This window comes from Jaculus jaculus, chromosome 23 (assembly GCF_020740685.1).
Source record: "Jaculus jaculus isolate mJacJac1 chromosome 23, mJacJac1.mat.Y.cur, whole genome shotgun sequence".
Taxonomy (NCBI): Eukaryota; Metazoa; Chordata; class Mammalia; order Rodentia; family Dipodidae; genus Jaculus; species Jaculus jaculus.
In genome coordinates this window covers 10,630,017-10,654,017 of record NC_059124.1, presented here as the reverse complement: position 1 = coordinate 10,654,017, position 24,001 = coordinate 10,630,017, and the positions used below count along the sequence as shown (strand labels likewise).

The 24,001-nt window shown below is 37.8% G+C and overlaps 1 protein-coding gene across 1 annotated transcript in view; it reads right to left on the bottom strand.

The window, feature by feature from the left end:
• Window positions 1-24,001, bottom strand: part of LOC123456483 (vomeronasal type-2 receptor 116-like) — a 36,256-nt gene that overhangs the window by 4,271 nt on the left and 7,984 nt on the right. The window contains exons 2-3 of the mRNA XM_045139808.1: window positions 2,132-2,294; window positions 178-405 (exon numbers count right to left, since the gene is read on the bottom strand). Coding sequence (XP_044995743.1) covers window positions 178-405; window positions 2,132-2,143 — 240 coding nt within the window. The 5' untranslated portion in view covers window positions 2,144-2,294. The remainder of the gene's footprint in view (window positions 1-177; window positions 406-2,131; window positions 2,295-24,001) is intronic.

Genomic DNA, 24,001 nt, shown 5'->3' with positions numbered 1-24,001 from the left:
TTAAATATTTTATTGTTTCCAGATATTTTTCAAAGATAGAAAGGAAATCTAGGACACTGGAAAGAGAACCCTAAACAACAGATTGTACTTGACCAAATCACGAGGGGTCACACGTGGCCCTGAATAATTTTCATTATATTTGACTTGAGTAAAGCACTGCAGTTAAGTAAAACGTACCTTCATACTCCCTTTGATCCACTCTATTGCCTCATCAGACAAACTCAACTGCTGACCATGGGGCAGATATGAAGAAAACTGTCCTATTTTCACCCTTATTCCAAGATGTTGTGGAAAATTCCAAATGTGGAAAATATCATAGTCTGCATCAAATTTTTTTTTCTCATTAATAGTCACTATATCTCCAACAGAGTTAATAAATTGCATGTTCTTCAGAGTGTAGTAGAACTAAAATAGATATAACATTTTGCAATTATGAAGGTATAGACATAGAGACATAATGTGTGATTTGGGTAATAATCTTTTATGCAACCCTTCCCTCAAAAGGAAACTTTATTGCAGGTTCCCATTAGTGTGGAATAAATGAAATCCCAAAGATAAACTATATTACTATATTTAAAATATAAATATATAAAAAATATATATGTATATAAAATATTACTATATTTCTATAAGCTTCTTTCTGGAGAAACTGCTAAAAATGACCAACACATATAAGATAAGGCTAGAAATATAAGCCTTTAAACCCATTATATTTATGAAAATCCAAAGACAATTAACTAAAGCATTAAGGTCTTCAATAATTGCAGTGATAGAGAGTAATTTTAACAACTTGAAAGACTTGTCAATCACAATAATTAGGATACTTTGGCATGGGAAAAGCAAGATCACATCTAGATATTCAAGCACTTCATGATAAAAATATGATTACATTTTCCAATGGAAAAACAGTTGGGTATGATGTCAGGATCATGTGTCAAATAAAAGCTAAATCACTGAAAGCTGAAATCATCAATTTCACTGTCTTCTTGCTCATGAACACACGCAGTAATGGTTTGTCATGGTTGTCTTCCTGACTGGAGTTAGAATTTTCATAGACACAAATCTATTTGCAAGGAATTTCTAGGTTAGGTGACTAAATGGGGAAAATTCACAATGAATGCATGTGGCAATATTCCATGGACAAGGGTCTATAATTAAGGAAAGCTAGCTGACCACATATACTAATCACTCTCTGCTTACAGTCTGTGTTTACCATGGACACAGCTTTTGCATACTACAGCTCGCATGTTGTTGCCATCATGATGGACTGAACTCTTGAAGTGTGAACAGAATGAAACCATTCTCCACTAAGTTGCTTTTATTAGGCATTTCTCCTGAAAAAAAAAAGTAGCTAATAAACTTAATCAAGATTTACTTCCTAAGAAATTAATCAATATAGAAATATCCATAATTGAGAGAAATACCCTTCAGCAACAGGGTTTGAACATGTGTGAAACTGCTTAGAAGGGAACACTGATGACATTACATACCTTTGGGCAGTCAACTAGGGATTGGTGTGTCATTGGCTGAACATCTACCTGGTGAAAATATATTTCATGTTGGGCATATGCAAAAGCATACACAGCATTATACAGATTGTAATTCTCATCATTCATGGCCATGTCAAATCCTTGACCTGCATACCACTCTAACGAGGTACTGGGTGAACACTTACTCTGTGTTCTACATTTAGATTCAATGTCTGAGCAATTAAAGTACATCCATTCTGATCTCATCAGAGAGAGGTCTATTGGATATTTAGAAATGTTTATTGTCTGAATCATTGTTTTAAAATTGGGAATCTGATGATGGTGGTTAGAAAAAGTGAAAGCCCCACGGAATGAGTAAAAAATGAATTCTTCTCTGGTATTTGTGATAACATCCCACTGTGAGGTGGTGACCCAGATCCTCCAGATGCCTAAATATGCCCATAATTTAAAGTTTATTTCTAGTGTAGAATCCATTTGACCATAAATGATCACAACCTTTGCCAATGATGTCGCAATTTGTTTATAATGTATCTCAACCATTTTAGTGCTTAACTCCATGTTTAATGGGATCACATTCACAAAGGCTAAACAGACTTCATTTTGTTGTAAGTTTTCTCTCAAGTCTGAGAGAAATTCAATACCTTGGTCATCATCAGAGATGACCAGCCCCACCCAGGTCCAGTTGAAATGAAGCATTAAGGAGACTATGGCAAAAGTCAGCCTTGTGTCCTTGGGGGCAATCTGGTACAGTTGAGAATACTGAGAATGGTCATCCAGAATAGAATGAAATTGTCCATAGTGAATCTAAAGGACAAAGAAGAGAGAAATAAACATGAGGAAGGGAACTGGAAGAAAACTCAATCTAAGATCTGAATTGTGTTCATCACCACTTGGGAAGGATGACTATCACCCCATTATTGGTCATATTTCACTATCCATAAGCCTCTGGAAAATCACTGAGCAGTTTAAGGATTGTAAGAAATCCTTTTGTATGTTTCCCTAGTTCCTGTTATCAATTTTTAACCTAAGTGTTGATCCCACACCAAATCACTGATTATTATATCTTTGAACTGCATGTGACAATCCATGCATAAGCCAAGTCTCTTACTTGAAATACTGCTAAGCACAGGGAAATTATAATAAAGAGGATAGGATTTTTACTCTGTATATCACAAAATCTCACCTGTGCAAAATCAAAGAGCTTCAAAAATATCCCAATTTTTCTACTTGCTGCCCATGTTGGTCCTGTAAGTAGTACAAAACATAAATGTCGTCGGCATCTATAATTAGGAACCCAATGATGTATTTTTGCTGTCATCCATAGACGAGAGATAACTTTAAATGAATCATTACACATGGAATCTTGGAAATCAAATCCCACAGAGACATTGGGTAAAAGATTGGGATTCCTGTTGATCTCCTCAGTTGCAAAAATCAGTGTTAGAATATATTGATATTTTTTGACTGGCAAACTGAAAAAAAAAAAGAAACAACAAACTGTGATAATTATGGATGATACTTCAGACAGGATAATCTTCAAAGTAAATAGTGTGCACATGTAATACATGCAATAAATGATGCTGTCTCCTGAATTTCTCATGTAGTCATTCACCTTGATGTGAAGATATAAAAGTACATGTCATAACAACCAACTCGATATTTCTAAATTTTGTAATGGCAGATCATTCAAAAGTGTATTTATATTGTTCTAAAAATATCTGAAGATCTGGTTTTATCTTTACTACATGGAGATCTGGTGAAAGGCTGTAGGTCTTCCATGAACTTGAAAATAGACCTGTACCACACAATAAATCTGCTCATATCTTGATCCTGGAATTCCCAATTGTACGAAATGAAAAACAAATGCAGCAGTGATTTAGTTTATATATGGGTGTAATATCCAACTTCGTGTTTGGGGGAGACCACATTGTATTTGTATGTGTGTGAAAGAGGGCACATGCTGGTTTGAGTGTATAACATAAATCAATATCAGTTGTTTCCCCTCAACAACATTACATGTTATCATTTGATGACTTGGAGGTCAATAGTTTGGCAAGACTTGAAAGCAAGCAATCTGTAGGGATCTTGCTGTTTCAAAATCTCCTAGTGTTGGGATTATAGATGCATATCAGCATGCCAACATTTTATGTGAGGGCTGCCGATTTGAATTTAGGACCTAATTTTTATGCAGAAATCCCTTTACAAGCTCCTATTTTATGGTACATTCTTACATTCCATACTGCAGTAACTAAGGCCATGCCCTAATTTATGCTGAACATACAGTCAATCTTATTTTAATGGAAAAATTGGATTTTATAATGCCTTTGAAGACAGGGGTGTCTCTTCTAGTTGTGGTGTGGATTTTATTTGATCAGGAATTAGATCAGTGGCCAATCACTTTTGCAGGTCCATTTGCTTCTTCTTGTAGATAATTTCTTTTTGATGAAGCAAAATGACCGACAAAAATCAGGCTAACTGTGGAAGCATTTATTTCAGATTAACCTTCTAGGTCATCTTAAGCAACAGTGACAACTGAAATGGAAATTTTTGGCAGGGAAGGCATGGCAGCTAGCACTGGTCTCTTGTAGGCCAACAAGAAGGCAGCAGAGCCTAGTGAAGGTTGTGCATGCCCAGCCAGCTCTCTCTTTCATACAGTACAGGATCTCTGCCCTGGTATGGTGCTGCCCACAATTAAGTTGGCTGTTCCCACCTCAATTACCTAGTCAAGATAATCTCTCACAGATAATGCCCAGGGAAAACCTAATCCAGATAACAATGGTCAAATGAGTCTAAGTATTGTCAAGGTGATAAACTAAAATGTTATAGTCAGAAACCTACTTCCTATCTGTTCCCTCAAAAATAAGCAACTCTTTAGTGGTAAGGTAATTTTTTTGAGAAAAGAAATGGTTGATTTTTCTGGTCCAATCTTCTTATTTGAGTTTTTTGATTGAGAAATTAATACCATAAATATTCAGAGTGATTGTTCTCATATGAATTTATTTTTTATTGAGTTTCAGAGATTTGTTTTATTATGGTGTCTTTTCTTCTTTCATACCCCATGTTTCCTTAAGTCCTCTCCCCTGTTTTCATCCCCTTCCAGTCACCACTAATGGCTGAAGTGATGTTTACTTAGTCATAATTTGCTTAATTATTATATTACTATTGGTGGTTTGCCTGTAGCTTTTAGAATATGTTTTCTCTTTTGATCGATTTGAAGTCTTCCTTGTATCCTCTGTAGGGCTATCATAGTGTCCAAAATTTCCTTTAGCCTTCTTTTATCATGGAATGTTTTTCTTCCTCTATTACAGGTGATAGCTTGGGATTATAACACTTTGGTTTTGCAGCTTGTGGTTATAAAATAGTTGAAGTTCATCATGCCAAGACTATTGTTTTTAGGGTCTCTTAAAAAATCACCATTTTGATGGGCTAACTTTTATACATTACTGAATGTTTCTGTCATGAGCTCTCAGTACCCTTTCTTAGTTCTGTATATTTACAGTTTTTATGATAATGTGACCTGGGTTGTTTCTTTTGGGGGCCTGTTTGTTGTTTTCTATGCCTCTTATAACTGGAGAGCATCTTTTCTACAATTATCTTCTACAATTATTTTTCAATAAACAATACCAACAGTCAAGATTTTTCTTTCTATGCCTATAATTTGTGAAGTTGGCCCTCTGTAGGTTTGCAGATATCCCTTGTTTTCTTCATACATTTGACCTCATTAATTTTTTTTTTTGAGGGAGGGTCTCACTCTAGTCCAGGTTGACCTGGGATTCACTATGCAGTCTCAGGGTGGCCTTGAACACATGGCAAGCCTCCTACCTCTGCCTTCCAAAGACTTTATTAATTTTTAACCTTACCAGTTCTCTTACCTTGTCTTTAAGTCCTGATATTTTGTCCTCTATAGGATTTAGTGGATTGGGGAAGATTTCCACAGAGCTTCATATTTTACTTGCTAGGTTTTTCATTTCCACAATCATTTCAGCTTGGTTTTCACTGGTATGCTAACCACTTATAGAATTCTACTATAATACACTTTTTTGAAATTTCTATTTAATTGTTGCTTGTTTATTTCTTCTGGAAATTCAATCAGCACTTATTTATGTCCTCTTAGAATTCATTCTCTTGTTGGTTTGTGTCCTCTTTGATTTCATTTGGGCACATATTCCTGTCTTCTTTCATTCATTGTATATATTTATAAAGTTGAATTCATTGTCGGGAATTCCTCTACATATTTCTCATTTTGGGCCACAATGTAATTGGTAATGTTTAGAGGAGGCAAGTTGTAGAGCATCCCCTAATGTGTAGCTTCCCAGCAGTAGGTGGCACAGGCAGTAGGGAGGGCACAGAGACTGTCTCTGCACTTAGATTCACATTTGGGATCCTAGAAGTGATGGTGTAGGAGGTTACATGGAGATGGAGCAGTTGCTCCCAGACCCTCACTGTAATTTGGCAGTAGACAGTGTGTGTGGAAGGGGGACATGGAGACTGGTTAATCATGCCCAAACTAGCATGTGTGATTCTCCAGATCCCTGTGTGAGATCCTAGACACAGGTGAGATAGGCAGGAGAAAGTGGTGTGGTGACTCTGTGGCTGTGCTTACATTCATGAGTCAGATCCAAGAACATGCTAACAGGGGCATGAAGATAACATTTGGGATCTGAGTACTGGGTTACACTGGAGGGAATATGGGTAGTGCAATCCACAATCATTGTTTATCAATGCAAATCTATTGTACTGTTGGTGATTATGAATTCAATTCTTCTGACAAAAGGACTATTTTACTTTGGTGTATTTGAATGTTTTGATCCTGATATAGTATGTTATAGGAAATGAATTTTAAAAATCATAAAACTGAAGTAATAGAATTTATATGAAGGCACTTTGACTTCCTCAAGGTAACAACCTGGATAGGCACAATGATTGTCCCCAGGTTGGCAGAGTAAATGGCAGACACCACCAGAGAAGATGCTAAATACCTCTCAAATATAAATATTCTCCTGTTGTGTAGGGTATTTTCACAGAAAGAAACAAACAATCTTCACATTCAAACATTTGATTTGTAGCCAGAAGCAAATTGCCAAAGCTGATCTTGGGGATTGAGAAAAATATTTGCAATTTTGAACAAAAGGAATTGTTATGGGGGAGGGACAAAAAAAATCATTTGATATTTATACCAAGGTAAAATATATACTTAAAGGAGCATAATCATTCATGAGTCAATTTACAAGGCTTCAGATTATGAGGAATTCACATTTTTACTTTAAAATTCATCAAGTAGATAATATATAATTTTTTAGCTTCACTGAAAAAAGTTGGAGAGAGTTCTCCTCTCACATAGTAAGACAAGAAATACACTGAAAGACTAAATTCATAATGTGAAGTATTTAATCATGTGCCAAAACATACTTTGAAGAAGAGACCTCTTTTTCCATAATTGATGCTATGAAAAATTAGTAATATGCTATTGGAGTGACCTGGCTGGAATCTGGAAGAGCGTCATTCCCAGACAGTTAGCTTGTCTAGTGTCAGAAGGTGCTATATGAGCGACTGGGGGAAAATGACCAACATCTGCCCAAGCAACTCGTGGTCTAAGCTACTCAGCAGCAAACAACCTGATGTGATGCTCACACAAGTAAAACAGTGTCACACAGCCTTGGTGGGTTACCAACTGCTCTTGATTTGGCTGACTGATATGCTCAGTGGAACAGAATACATAGCTGGAGCTGGGAAACAAGTCAGAACCATATCCAAAACATGAGCCTGCTCTTCAGTATCAAGCTCCCACCAATCATGGGCTACAAAAAGGCCTACACCTATTAAATTCTCTCTAAAATAATAATGACTATCCCATTTATCTGGTGCTGACTTCACTCTCTGTTGGAGAATTTGCTTCTCTTTTTCAGATGGATGCAGATCATGACAAGAGAATCAGCCCATTGCACCTCAACAGGACCCCAACTGAAACCAAGAGTAACTGGAGAAATGAGCAAGGGTACTGCTTTCTTGGTGAACGTGGTACCAGATCAAGGGTGAAGGAACTACACACAGAGAACACTCAGCTCTTACCAACCAGATATCCAGAGACACAGAGGCTCCCAAGACCTCATCACTGAAGTAGATCTAAAACAACCCAACATGGCTCAGGGAAATTTGCAGGAGAGGGGAAGGAAAGAATGTTAGAGTTACATGTTGGGTCATTATATGCAGACATTGCCTCTTACCCATAACTGATGGCTAACCGCACAATGCAAGAACCATATTTCCCAACGAGGAGGGTCCCTGTAGAGTGGGGAGGACAAAGAGGAGGGTAACAATGATACCAATATGACTGTACACACTCTGTACATAACTTAAAAAATTGGTAACTACTCAAAGAGGAATGCATCTACAGTAATGACTCTCTCCTCAAACACAAATCAACAATAAATGTACTCCTAATCTGTGTATGCATTAGAGGCAGTCATAAATAAAGCAGCATTTTGAAATAGGTAACATTTCCTGATTGTGACTCCAAAACCTGGTGTTTGACGGTATTAAACAAGAAGGGTCATGTGAGATCACTTTAATAATTCATTGCACAAAAAGAAAACATTGGACAGTATAAAATAGAGAACACCTAATAAAAAATCTTTTGGGTTATCATTGATCTGGTAGAGGATAATAGTTCAGAAAATAGAAAGGATAATAGTTAAAAACAAGTCACATAACCCAGGAAATAAATAGAAAAATTATAAGGCAAAACCTCAACAGAAGATTGTTCAATGCATTAAATAAGGGTATGAAAGGAAATGAACCCCACTTAGAGGAAGTGTTGTCAGGAGATATAACACTTGTATTACCATTTTAAATGTTTTATTTTTCACAATGGCCAGGTTATAAAATATACCTTAGCATCTAACTGATGAATGGATAAATAAATATAATGTGTATGCACAGATTATTTTTCAGTCATTAAAATGGATAAAATCCCATCATTTGAAAGAAACTCATAGCTCTTCATATGCTAAATAAGTAAGCCAGACCAAACGTACAATACATGGTTTCCTTCATATGTGAAAGCTGCAATAAAAAAATCTCTCAACCAGAGCTTGATGGCACATGCTTTAATCCCAGTACTTAAGAGCAAGAGGTAGGAGGATTGTCATGAGTGTGAGACCACCCTGAGACTACAGGGTGAATTTCAGGTCAGCATTAACTAAAGTGGGACCTTACTTTAAAAAAAGTTACGAAACTGAATATATAATAGATATATAGACAGTAGAAGCACTATAGTATTCAAACAATAGTTTAGATTTATTTATTTACTTACTTAAATTTGCTTATTTTTGCACATATATGACCTCACAGATTCTCTGTCATTGCAATCAAACCCAGACAACTGTGTCACCTTTTAATCTGGCTTTTCATTGATTCTGAGGAATTTAGCCTGGGCCAGTAGGCTTTGCAAGCAAGTACCTTTAACCCTTGAGCTATTTCCTAAACCCACATGCCATTTTTTTTTGATAAAAGATTTGGAGTTTATGGACTTTTATTTAGTTATTTAGTTGAGGCATGGTGTCATAATAGCCCAGACTGATCTCAAACTCTCTGAACCTCAACCAGAGTTTGAACTCAAGTTGATATGCTTACATCTTTCTCCCAAATGCTAGGATAACAGGCATACGACACTATGTCTGGTGACATTAAAGTATTCAGTCTCTCATAAAATTTGTGAAAGAATATTTTGCTACTTACATGAAATATAACTTTTTATAAACAAAATATAAAAAGATAAATCTTAAATATTTGTGACATATGACAATACGCATTACAATAAAATAATTAAGAGATGTATTGAGACAGAGAAATTTATGTGTAGATATTATGAGTATAAAAATGCTATATAATAAGCATCATCAATCTGAGTATTTTATGTTTATATTAACTTCCTTTATTTTACTAAAAAGGATTACAAAAAGTTCTATTTGGCATTTTTCACTTATAGAAAGCAATGTGGTATAATTAGCATGTAGAAATATTTTCTTTGTTTTCTGTTTATTTTGTCACTCATGAATTTAGGCATAACTGGTTATCAGACCATAAAGACATAAATAGGTATTGGTCTGGATATGCAAAGTTCATATAAGTGTATCTATTTTCTTTTTAGCTATAGGTAGATTTTCCATTGCACATCACTAGAAAGAATCTAATATTGAGAAGCATTGTCTGCTGATATAATGAATGTGGAGAGCTGAAGTGAATTGGAAGTGCAAGTGGCCTCTTCGCACCTCCTATGAAGAGATAAAACGTGTCCAAGCAGCATCCACAATTCCACAGGCATCTGAGTCATTGCTGAAATTACTGAATACTTTCTTACTCCAAACAAGGATCAACACATTCTTCAAATTCAACTCCAAATCATGCTACAGACTTTTGTGTTCTACTGTCCCCTTTAAAAATTAGTATGGATTTTGCCAAGTAACTTTATTAAGTCTATCTCCCATCAAAGTCCTAACTGCCTGTTCCTGCTTAGCTTCCCAGATCATATAAAATCAAGTATATTCAGGATACTAGCTCCATACACCTAATAGAGATAACAGGTCAGTCTCAACTCTTCCCATTGTTTAAGTGATATCTGATCAAGCAGACTTTCTTTAGCAGGAAACCTGCTCTTAAGACTCACCAAGTCTCTCTTGACTTCTCTGTTTCTGTTTCCTCAAGTATCTGCTTCAGAATCAGGAGGCATAATTCTTTTCTCTAATTTTGCCTTTACACGTAGTGTATTCAGAGTTGAACATAATCTCTCTTTCCCACAGAAAAACTCAGCTACAGGGGTTCCTATACCACTCATGAATAATCATTGTGGATATCTATAGTGTCATTAATGAGAAATTCTGTGACACCCACCAGCAGTGCATTCAGGGTGCTATATCTATACATCCAACAGAAATAACTGGTTGGTCTCAACTCTCCCCATTGTCTAAGTGACGTCTGATAAAACAGATTGTCTTTCACAGAAAACCTGCTATTCAGTACCATCAAGTCTCCCGTGCCTTCTGTTTCTGTTTCCTCATGATATTTATCAACTATCTGAATTAGAAACACAGGGCCTATTTTTTTTCTCTAACTTTGCCTTTGAACACAGTGTGTTGAAAGTTGAACATAATCTCTTTCACACGGGAGAATTGTACTACAGAGGTATCACTCATAAATAGTCTTTATGGCTACGTATAGTATCATTAATGAGAAATTCTGTGACACCCATCAGGAGACTGAAGCCAGAAGTTGTTCAACTCAAAGGCCAAACCATGTACATTTGATATTAAGGATGACTGGCTTCAACCATTAGTGTTAAATGTGTATAGTGCACATACTAATAAAACTTTGCAAGTGCATTTCATAAGTTATAAAATAAAGAAGGTAGAGATAAATGTGGTACAAGTGAAAGACAATATGAAGTACAACAAAATTTTCTACCTGAAAATATAACATAGAGATATTGAGAAGCATTTAAATAAATCCTGTAGCACCAGTGTGTTTAGGCCCTGTGAGTGCTAGGCTGCTGAGAGGCCAAAATGTCTGGGGAGTGGTGACTACAAGTGTGCAGCCTGTGCAATCTGGGCTCATGACTAGTGCCTGAAAATCTACCATTGTGATACTGAGTAAGAAAATTCTGGGGCATGATCATGTTAGGGATGAAGGAGCTCTGGGCTGAGGAGGGTCTCATTATATCCAGGGGTGGTGCATTCATGTCTAGCAAGGGGAGCAGCTTGTCTGGAGTATGTGACATCTAAGCAACTGCTTGTGTAGTGCCTTTGCGCTCCAACCTAGTGAGGGGCTTGGTGTGTATGGCACCTACCTATGCACTTTGGGATGTTGTAGGGCTCTATGTGTCTGGGGCTTATGCACCCAACTGGTGTCAAATCTTCAGACCTGAGCTCCAGCCTGGTCCCTAGATCCTGGTATCCTACATCCCCCTCTCCCATGCTGCTCTTCCCCACACTGCTGGAATCTGCTTGCCCATGCTACCTTTACACATCTGTCGTGCTACACATAGGGAAAACAAGAATATCTGGCAACCATGCATCAGCATGTACTAGTAAGTCTTCTATGACCTGCTTAGCTGAGTAGTAGGGGAGTAGGGAGAAATACTAAGGCCCCAAGACCCCACAGGCAAGACATGCCTGTGATCTGGAGATGAACAGAGGCTAGAATTCCAACCACAGCTCTCCTATCAACAACCATCCCAAAGCAGGGGACACATTTGGAACCTGAACAACTGATTATCTATGGATAAAATGCCATGACATTCCAAATTGGGTGTAGTCCAAAATAGAACCACTGAAGATCATAATAGGATCAGAACCCCAAAATGAAGATACAAGCTATGCAAACCCTAACCAAGCAAATAGCAGAACCTGTAGAAAAGCAACAAGGGGCCAATAACCATTAGAATGCTGTCCTCCCTAGATTAGACCTAATAGGTAAGAACCAGGAAGGGTTCCAAAGATATTTAAATGATCTGAAGGGGAGTAGAAAAATAAAGAGGACCTCAAGAAGAAGCTGGCTAAGCTCAATGAAGACATAAAGAAATACAAGGATGGGACTTCTGGTTATGATGGCAGTGTAGGTACCATGCCAAAGCAGCCTAGGGGGGCAAAAGATCAAAAAAACACAGCAAAATACACACTTTTACTAAAAAGTGAGGTGTATAGGAAATTGAAATGGCAGGGGAGAAGTAGAAGAGATCCAGAGCATCCAGAGCCCGCACAGGCTGGTAAAAGTGGCCCCAACAGGTCTGCCAACTGCAGCGGCACAGGCGCACCAGAAAGTCACCAGGCTCGGCTCGAGACACAGGAAAAGCCAGGTGAGGGAAGCTTCCACTCACACTGGTGCTCTCCGCAATTCAAGAACCGTGAAGGGAGAGCAGCAGTAAACACGGAGGAGCAGACCACGAGGTAGAAGAACATGTGGAACAGCGAGAGAACTAGAGCAGCTGTGGCACCCTCCCACTGCCTAAGCCCAGCTCCACTGAACAGAGCAGTGGTCCCAGGACCCGGCCACACCAACTTGAGCTGACAGCGGGACCAAAGCAGGAGCAGAGTCCAGCAGCAACATCAGCAGCGCCAGGACTGGGAACAGCGGCCCAGACAGTGGCAGATCCAGTAGCAACAGCTTCAGAGGCAGCAGCAGCAGATCCAGCAGCGGCAGCTTCAGAGGCAGCAGTAGCAGAACCAGCAGTAGCAGCTACAGCAGCAGCAGCAGCAGAAAATTCAGCAGCAGTGGCAACAGATCCAGCAGCAGCAGCTTTAGCAGCAGCGGCGACAGATCCACCAGCAGCAGCTTCAGCAGCAGCAGTAGCAGTTCCAGCAGTGGGAGTGCCAATCTGCAGGGCCACAGTTGCCAGCCTCAGTTTGCCCCACAGGAAAAGCCAGTGCCCAGCTCCAGAAATCAGGACAGCAGACCAACAACCCAGCCAGCAACTTGACTGAGACCAAAATCATCCAAAAAGGTAACTGGGATTGATTGCACCAGAGAAGGGTCTCACTTAGTCACAAGATGACTTGGATCCCTCAACAGACCAGAAATCTTAACCTCTTTGTTGATAGACAATCTAGTTGTTATAATAAGTACTCTTACATAAATATTCGGTGCTGATTTTGATTGAATGTGTACAGTGTTTAGTTCAATTTTAGAATCTACCTGTATTTTAATCCATTCAGCCTACTTGAATACTTCCATAGCAGGGAAACTCAACCCCTAAGAAAACCTTTGTAGATACTCTGAGAGCCTTAACAGCCACAGCTAATGCCTTAAGCTCCTATCCTGAAGATATATAACATCACATCAATTGATACAGCTTAGAATACCTAGCTAGCTAGAAAATCCAAGCATTAACTTAATCCATGATGCAAAAATATATACATTATAACACAAGAAACACTAAAAAGCAAGACAATATAAATCCACCTAACAGTATTAATGCATCAAAATGACCTCCAGTGAGAACGAGTTAGAGGAAATGCCTGAGAAAGATTTCAAAAGATTGATTGTAAATATGTTCAAAGAAGGCAGAGAAGAAATCAAAGGAGTCAAAGAGGAAATCAAAGGAATCAAAGAAGATGTAGGACACCAATTTCATGAAATAAAGAAGGCAATACAAGACATAAATAAGGAAGTAGAAATAATAAAGAAAAACCAGTCAGAACTACTAGCAATGAAGAAAAGAGTTAATGAAATAAAAAACTCTGTAGAAAATCTAACCAGTAGAATGGATGAAGGAGAGGACAGAATATCTAAGCTAGAAGACCAGGTGGCAGATCTAATACAGGCCAACAAAGAGAAAGACAAACATAGAAAAGTAGGAGTGGGAATTTCAAGATATTCGGGACACTATGAAAAGATCAAATATAAGAATTCAGGGCACAGTAGAAGGAGAAGAATTCCACTCCAAAGGTATAGTAGGCGTCGTCAACAAAATCATAGAAGAAAACTTCCCCCAAATTGGGAAAGAGGTGCCAGTGCAGATACAGGAAGCCTTTAGAACTCCAGCCAGACAAAACCTGGAAAGAACCTCTACTTGCCATATTATAATCAAACTACCAAACACACAAACCAAATAAAAAATATTGAAAGCAGTTAGAGAGGAAAAAATCAAGTTACCTACAAAGGCAAGCCCATCAGGATTACAGCACATTATTCAACACAAACTTTAAAAGCCAGAAGGGCTTGGAGTGATGTATTCCAAGTTCTGAAAGATAACAACTGTCAACCAATATTACTTTATCCTGCAAAGCTATCCATTCAAATAGATGGAGAAAAAAGGTCATTCCATGACAAAAGCAGGTTAAAGGAGTATTTGAAGACAAAACCAGCTCTGCAGAAAATACTTGATAGAATCCTCCATGCTGAAGAAAAGGAAAAGCACACATATAAGGAACCTGGAAAAAACAAGCAATACTCAAATACTAGTTAACACAAGAGAACAAAGGTAGAACCAGAACCACAAAAAAAAAAAAGGCAAATATAAATACACACCTTTCAATAATATCTCTTAATATCAATGGCCTCAATGCCCCAACCAAAAGACATAGGTTTGCAGACTGGGTTAAAAAGCAGGATCCTACAATTTGTTGTCTCCAAGAAACTCACCTTTCTACAAAGGATGGACATTATCTTAGGGTGAAAAGTTGGAAAAAGGTGTTTCAAGCAAATGGGCCTAGAAAACAAGCAGGGGTTGCTATCCTAATATCTGACAAGGTAGACTTCAGTCCAATGTTAGTCAAAAAAGATAAGGAAGGTCACTTTATATTGATTAAGGGCACACTCCAACAGGAGGACATTACAATCCTAAACATATATGCACCTAACATGGGGGCTCCCAAATTCATTAAACAAACACTATTAGAACTAAGGTCACAGATAACACCAAACACAGTGGTAGTGGGTGACTTTAACACCCCACTCTCATCAATTGACAGGTTATCTCAAGAAAAAATAAACGGAGAGGCAATGGACAAAATGAGGTCATAGAAGGATTGGACCTAACAGATATATACAGGACATTTCATCCAGATGGTGCAGAATATACATTCTTTTCAGCAGCACATGGAACATTCTCTAAAATAGATCATATATTAGGACACAAAGCAAATCTTAACAAATTCAGGAAAATTGAAATAATTCCTTGCATTCTATCTGACCACAATGGAATTAAACTAAAAATCAGTAGCAAGAAAGACTATAGAGCACACATAAAATCATGGAAACTAAACAATACACTACTAAATGATGAATGGGTCAATGAAGAAATCAAGAAGGAAATCAAAAAATTTATAGAGTCAAACGATAATGAGAACACAACATATCAGAATCTCTGGGACACAATGAAGGTGGTTCTAAGAGGTGAATGTATAGCCTTAAGTGCCTATATTAAGAAACTAGAAAGATGACAAGTAAACTACCTAATGCTTCACGTTAAAGACTTGGAAAAAGAAGAACAAGGCAAACCAAAACTTAGTAGACGGGAGGAAATAATAAAGATTAGGGCAGAGATTAATGAAATAGAAACAAAAAAAAATCCAAAGAATTAATGAAACAAAGAGTTGGTTCTTTGAAAGAATAAACAAGATTGATAAGCCCTTAGCAAATCTGACCAAAAGAAAGAGAGAAGAGACACAAATTAATAAAATCAGAGATGAAAAAAGTAACATCACAACAGATTCTAGAGAAATTCAAAAATCATAGGGACCTACTATAAAAGCATATACTCCACAAAGTATGAAAATCTGAAAGAAATGGATGATTTCCTTGATTTATATGACCTACCTAAATTAAATCAAGAGGAGATTAATAACTTAAATAGACCTATAACAAGCATGGATATCCGAACAGTTATTAATAATCTCCCAACTAAAAAAAAGCAAAGGCCCGGAAGGATTCACTGCTGAATTTTACCAAACCTTCAAGGAAGAGCTAACACCATTGTTTCTTAAGCTTTTCCAGGAAATAGAAAAAGAAGGAATTCTACCAAACTCCTTCTATGAAGCCAGCATCTCCCTGATACCAAAGCCAGGCAAAAATAGAACAACAACAACAAAAAAAATTCCAGCCCAATCTCCCTCATGAACATAGATGCAAAAATTCTCAACAAAATATTGGCAAACAGAATACAAGAATATATCAAAAAGATCATTCACCCTGACCAAGTAGGCTTTATCCCAGAGATACAGGGATGGTTCAATATACACAAATCTATAAATGTAATACATTATATAAATGGGTTGAAGGACAAAAGTCACATGATCATCTCATTAGACGCAGAGAAAACGTTTGACAAAATCCAACATCCCTTTATGATAAAAAGTCCTACAGAGACTGGGAATAGAAGGACCATATCTAAATATAATAAAGGCTACTTATGACAAGCCTACAGCCAACATATTAATAAATGGGGAAAAACTGGAAGCTTTTCCACTAAAATCAGGAACAAGACAAGGGTGTCCACTGTCCCCACTTTTATTTAATATAGTTCTGGAAGTCTTAGCCACAGCAATAAGGCAAGAGACACACATAAAAGGGATACAAATTGGAAAGGAAGAGATCAAGTTATCATTATTTGCAGATGACATGATTCTATACATAAAGGATCCTAAAGACTCTACTAGCAAACTGTTAGAGCTGATCAAAAGCTACAGCCATGTAGCAGGATACAAAATAAATACACAGAAATCAGCCTTCATATATGCTAACAACAAACACACAGAGGATGAAATCAGAGAATCACTCCCATACACAATTGCATCAAAAAAAAAAAAAAATACCTTGGAATAAACCTAACCAAGGAAGTAAAGAATCTCTACAATGAGAACTTTGAAACACTCAAGCGAGAAATTGCAGAAGACGCTAGAAAGTGGAGAAACATCCCTTGTTCCTGGATTGGAAGAATCAATATTGTGAAAATGGCAATCTTACCTAAAGCAATCTACACATTTAATGCAATCCCTATCAAAATTCCAAAAGCATTCTTCATGGAAATAGAAAAAACAATCCAAAAATTCATTTGGAATCACAAAAACCTCGAATATCTAAAATAATACTGAGCAACAAAAGTAAGGCTGGTGGTATCACCATACCTGATTTTAACCTGTGCTACAGAGCCATAGTAACAAAAACAGCATGGTACTGGCACAAAAACAGACATGTAGATCAATGGAACAGAATAGAGGACCCAGATGTAAGTCCAGGTAGCTAGAGCCACCTCATATTCAATAAAAGTGCCAAAACTACTCATTGGAGAAAAGACAGCCTCTTCAGCAAATGGTGTTGGGAAAACTGGATATATATCTGCAGAAGGATGAAAACAGATTCTTCTCTCTCACCATGCACAAGAATTAAGTCCAAATGGATTAAAGACCTTAACATCAGACCTGAAACTCTGAAACTGTTAGAGGAAAAAGTAGGAGAAACCCATCAACATATTGGTCTTGGAAAAGACTTTCTGAATACAACCCCAATTGCTCAGGCAATAAAACCACAGATTAATCACTGGGACCTCATGAAATTACAAAGATTTTGCACTGCAAAGGACACAGTGAAAAAAGCAAGAGGCAACCTACAGAATGGGAAAAAATCTTCACCGCTATATATCTGATAGAGGATTAATATCTAGGATATACAAAGAACTTAAAAAGTTAACTAATAAGGAATCATACAAGCCAGTCAGAAAATGGGCTATGGAGCTAAATAGAGCATTCTCAAAGGAAGAAATACGAATGGCATATAAGCATCTAAAAAGATGTTCTATGTCACTAGTCATCAGGGAAATGCAGATTAAAACTACATTGAGATTCCATCTCACTCCTGTCAGATTGGCCGCCATCATGAAAACAAATGATCATAAATGCTGGCAGGGATGTGGAAAAAGAGGAACCCTTCTACACTGCTGGTGGGGATGCAATCTGATCCAGCCATTGTGGAAATCATTGTGGAGGTTCCTAAAACAGCTAAAGATTGATCTTCCATATGACCCAGCTATAGCACTCCTAGGCATATATCCGAAGGAATCATCTCATTTCCTTAGAAGCATGTGCTCAAGCATGTTTATTGCTACTCAATTTATAATAGCTGGGAAATGGAACCAGCCTAGATGTCCCTCAACTGATGAGTGGATAATGAAGATGTGGCACATTTATACAATGGAGTTCTACTTAGCAGTAAAGAAAAATGAAGTTATGAAGTTTGCAGAAAAATGGATGGATCTGGAAAGGATTATACTAAGTGAGGTAACCCAGGCCCAGAAAGCCAAGCACCACATGTTCTCCCTCATATGTTGATCCTTGCTACAGATGATTGGGCCTCTGCATGAGAAGGAAAATACTTAGTAGCAGAGGCCAGTAAGTTAAAAAGGAGACGTAAAGGGAAGAGAAAGGAAGGGAGGAGGGTACTTAATAGGTTGGTATTGTATATATGTAAGTACAATGATTGAGATGGGGAGGTAATATGAAGAAGAATGGACTTTCAAAGGGGAAAGTGTGGGGGAGGGAGGTATTACCATGGGATATTTTTTATAATTATGGAAAATGTTAATAAAAATTGTGAAAATAAAAAATAAATTAAAAAAAGAAATAAAAATTTAAAAAAAGAAGAAGCCAGAAGCTGCCTCAGAGGAAAGCAGTCAAGTCGTAATTTCTGAGTCTCACAGACAGCAGGTACAGGAGCAAATGTGGAAAATAACAGGCAGCTGGTGATGGGGCTCAAGAACAGCTGACCCTGGGGGCTGAGAGATATCTCAGTGGTCAAGGCACTTGTCAGTGAGGCCTAACAACCTAGGTTCAATCCCCCAGTTCCCACATGAAGCCAGATGCACAAAGTGACATGATTCTGGAGTTTGTTTGCAGAGGCTAGAGGCCCTGGCATGTCAATTCTCTCACTCGCACATAAACAGCTATAGGCTCTCCACTCTCCCAAAGGAAACACGTTATCATTGCCCTGATTCTGCCTGGTTCTGGAATCCAGCCCTTTCCTCCTGCCCATGGGCCTGACTTGCTTCCTGCTCACCATCTATTTCTTAGGGTACATGAAATCTAACCCTTGGAGATGGCTCAACAGAGCACATGGCCCACATCAGACATTCAAATGTCTGCCATCCTTATGGAAAGTATTTGGAGAGGCAACATGGCATAAGAATTCGGACTATTATTTGCAACCATTCAGCCTTCGTAAAAAACATTGGGTCCATTATACACCATCTGTGTGATTTTTTTTTTTAGGCAAATCACTTATTCTTCAGTTTTCCAAAGTCCAAAATATCGATAATTACCTAGACCTGTCATAATGTTACATTGAGAATTTTATGAAATGAAGCATGCACAAAACTTACTTAAAGCTGGGCATGGTGGCACATGCCTTTAATCCCAGTACTCGGGAAGCAGAGATAGGAGGATCGTTGTGAGTTCAAGGCCACCTTGAGACTACATAGTGAATTCCAGGTCAGCCTGGGACAGAGTGGGACCCTATCTCAAAAAACCAAAAACAACAACAACAAAAACAACTTATCTCAGTACCTAACACAAAATTGCTCAAATAAACAATTGGACTGAAAAAAAAAAAAAAAAGAAATGCAAGGATGAATTCCAAGAAGCATTAAGAAAATCAGAAAAACAATGTGAAAAGGGAACTTGACAGATGGATGGAAACTATACATAAAAAAGTAGTAGAAAATACAAACCAAAGTCAACAAGCCCAAAACTCTACAGAAGTTCTCAAGAATAGAGTTAGCCATGTGGAGGATAGACTTAGAACTGGAAGACAAAACAAAAGAAACAGTTTGTGGGCTGGAGATATGGCCTAGTGGTTAAGCGCTTGCCTATGAAGCCTAAGGACCCAGGTTCGAGGCTTGATTCTCCAGGACCCATGTTAGCCAGATGCACAAGGGGGTACACGCGTCTGGAGTTCATTTGCAGCGGCTGGAAGCCCTGGCGCGCCCATTCTCACTCACTCTCTCTCTATATCTGCCTCCTTCTCTCTCTGTCACTCTCAAATAAATAAATAAAAATGAACAAAAGAAACAGTTTGTGAGTTCAAAAGTTTCAAGAAGTTCAAAAATTTTTGTGAACTGAACATGAGGGAACTATGTGATACCCTTAAACATCCCAACATTCAGATCATGGGAATACCAGAAAGAGAAGAAATTCATACCAAAGGTATGGTGAACTTACTCAACAAAATTATGGAAAACCTTCCCATGTCCTCAAAGTAAGTCCCGTCAAGTTACAAGAAGCTAACAGAACTCTGAACACTGCACCAAAGGAGAAATTATCCAAGACATATTATCATTAAGATGTTAGGGCTGGAGAGATGGTTTAGCGGTTAAGCGCTTGCCTGTGAAGCCTAAGAACCCTGGTTTGAGGCTCGGTTCCCCAGGTCCCACGTTAGCCAGATGCACAAGGGGGCGCACGCGTCTGGAGTTTATTTGCAGGGGCTGGAGGCCCTGGTGCGCCCATTCTCTCTCTCTCCCTCTATCTGTCTTTCTCTCTGTGTCTGTCGCTCTCAAATAAATCAATAAATTAAAAAAAAAAAAAAAAAAGATGTTAAACACCGATACCAAAGAGAAAGTCCTAAAAGCAGCTAGGGAGAAACAACATATTGCATAGAAAGGTAACCCCATTAGAATTAACTCAGACTTCTCAATGGAAACTCTGAAAGCCAGGAGGGCCTGGAATGGAACATTGTAAAGTCTAAGAACCTATGGCTTCCAACCCAAACTACTCAACACAGCAAAAGTATCCCTCATAATAGATGGTGAAAGAAAAATTTCCCACAATAAAAATCAGCTTTACAACTATATGAGCATAAACCCAAACCTGCAGAGTGTACTTCAGGGAATTCTCCACACAGAAGAATCAAATAACCAACCTCAAGTGCTTACAAGAAGCAGATCACAATATCCTAAGTCAGAAAAGGCACAAAACACTACAGAAAATACCAAACCACATAAACCACCACAATATGGCAGGGGTTAAATCAAACCTCGCAGTCTAAATATTAATGGCCTTAATTCACCCATTAAGAGGCATAAGCCAACAGGGTGGACCAGAAAATTAGACCCCTCCATCTGTTGTCTCCAAGAAACCCACCTCACCACTAAAGACAGACACCTCCTCAGGGTGAATGGACGGACTATGATATTCCAAGAGAATGGAAATAAGAAACAAGCAGGCATAGCTATACTAATATCAGATAAAATAAATTGCAAACCAAAAGTAATTTTAAAAAAAACAGCTGGACATGGTGGCACATGTCTTTAATCCCAGCACTTGGGAGGCAGAGATAGAAGGATTGCTGTGAGTTTAAGGCCACCCTAAGACTGCATAGTGAATTCCAGGTCAGTCTGAGCTATAGTGAAACCCTAGTGAAAAAAAAAAAAAAAAAAAAAAAGAAGGCCACATACTACTTATCAAGGGAACAATACAACAAGAGGATATCACAATCATCAATCTTTATGCACCAAATACAGGTGCACCACAATTCATAAAACAAAACCTACTTGACAACTAAACAGAAATAACCACCAACACCATCATATTTGGGGACTCAATACTCCCCTATCAGCAATAGATAGATCATCCAAACAAAAATTAACAAGGAAGTGAGAGAGGTCACCAAAATAATAGATCAATTAGACCTAACAGACATCTACAGAACATTCTACCCCAAATCCACAGACTATACATTCTTCTCAGCAGCCCATCAAACCTTCTCTAAAATAGATCTTATATTATGTTATGAAATCTGCCTCGGGCTGGAGAGATGGCTTAGTGGTTAAGTGCTTGCCTGTGAAGCCTAAGGACCCCGGTTCAAGGCTCGGTTCCCCAGGTCCCACGTTAGCCAGATGCACAAGGGGGCGCATGCGTCTGGAGTTCGTTTGCAGAGGCTGGAAGCCCTGGCGCGCCCATTCTGTCTCTCTCCCTCTATCTGTCTTTCTCTGTGTGTCTGTCGCTCTCAAATAAATAAATAAATAAATAAATAAATTTTAAAAACTGCCTCCATATATTTATGAAGATTGACACAATTTCCTGCATGATATCAGATCACAATGCTGTATTGCTAGAAATTAAGAACAAAAGATGCACCAGGAATCCCATCAGGCCCTGGAAACTGAACAACACACTCTTAATAATAAATGTGTAGTGTATATAATAAAAAAATGAAAATGAAATTGCAAAATTTCTAGAAATGAATGATGATAAGAACACATCACGCCAAACTTATGGGACACAATGAAGATAGTCTTCTGAGGAAAATTCATAGCACTAAATGACTTCATAACAAAGACAGAGAGATCCCAAATCAATAACATAACCATTGGCCTAAAGGCACTGAAATAGCAAGAAGAATCCAACCCAAAAACTCCATAGGGAAATTAATAATTAAGATCAGAGCAGAAATTAATGAAATAGAAACTAAGAAAACAATTAAGAAAATTGATGAAACAAACAAGATTGATAAGCACCTGAACAATTTGATCAAGAAAAAAAAAAGAGAGACACTTCAAATTAACAAGATTGGAAATGAAAAAGGAGGGGTTGTAGAGATGGCTTAGTGTTTAAGTGCTTGCCTGTGAAGCCTAAGGATCTCAGTTCAAGGCTCGATTCCCCAGGACCCATGTAAGCCAGATGCACAAGGTGGCACATGCATCTGGAATTCGTTTGCAGTGGTTGGAGGCCCTGGTGCACCCATTCTCTCTCTATCTATCTGCCTCTTTCTCTCTCTGTTGCTGTCACATAAATAAATTAAAATTTAAAAAACTTTAAAAAAATAAATGAAAAAGATCACAACAGACATAAATGAAATTGGGAGAATCATCACAACTTATTTCAAAAGCCTCTACACCACAATAATATGGATGAATTCCTGGACACATACTACCTACCAAAGCTAAACTCAGAGCAGATTAATCTAAACAAACCTATCACACCAGTTGAGATTGAAAAGGTAATAACAAACCTTTCCAAAAAGAAGAGTCTAGGACCAGATGGCTTCTCAGCTGAATTCTATCAAATCTTCATGGAAGAGTGGAAACCAATTTTTCTCAAACTTTGCTGCACAATCAGAGAACAGAGAATGCTCCCCAATACCTACTATGAAGCTATTATCATCGAATACCAAAACAAGGAAGATGCCACAAGAAAACCATAGGCCTCTTTTCCTGATTAACTTAGACACAAAGATCTTGAACAAAATCTTTACAAAACAAACCCAACAACACATCAAAAGCATTATCCACCCTGATCAAGTAGACTTCATCCCAGGAATGCAGGGTGGTTCAACATATGGAAATCTGTCAATATAATCCACCACATAAATAAACTTAAACACAAAAACCACATGATCATTTTGATAGATACAGAAAAGGCCTTTGACAAAATACAACATCACCTCATGATCAAAACATTGGAGAGAACAGGCATGGAAGGTTTATATCTCAACATAATAAAGGCTATATATAAAGCTCCTAAAGCTCAAATAATACTTAATGGAGAGAGATTGAAGTTATTCCCATTGAGAGCAGGAACAAGACAGGAAGAACTAGCTCAAGCAATAAGACAGGAGAAAGGAATAAAAGGGATTCAAATTAGAAAGGAAGAAGTCAAGCTATTCAATACTTTTCAATACTCTTAAAGGTGATTAGCTCCTTCAGCAAAGCAGCAGGATACAAAATCAATGTACAAAAATCAGTAGACTTTCTATATGCAAAAACAAATGTACAGAGAAAGAAATTAGCTACATTGTCCCATTTTCAACAGCAACAAAATACAATAAAATAAGATAAAATAAAATACCTTGGAATAAGATTAACCAAAGATGTGAAAGACCTATACTATGAAAACATAAAAACACTCAAGAAAGAAATTGAGGAGGACTTGAATAAATGGAAAGACTTCCCATGCTCCTGGATAGGCAGAATTAACATTGTGAAAATGACAATATTACCAAAAGCAATATACAGATTTAATGCAATACCAATA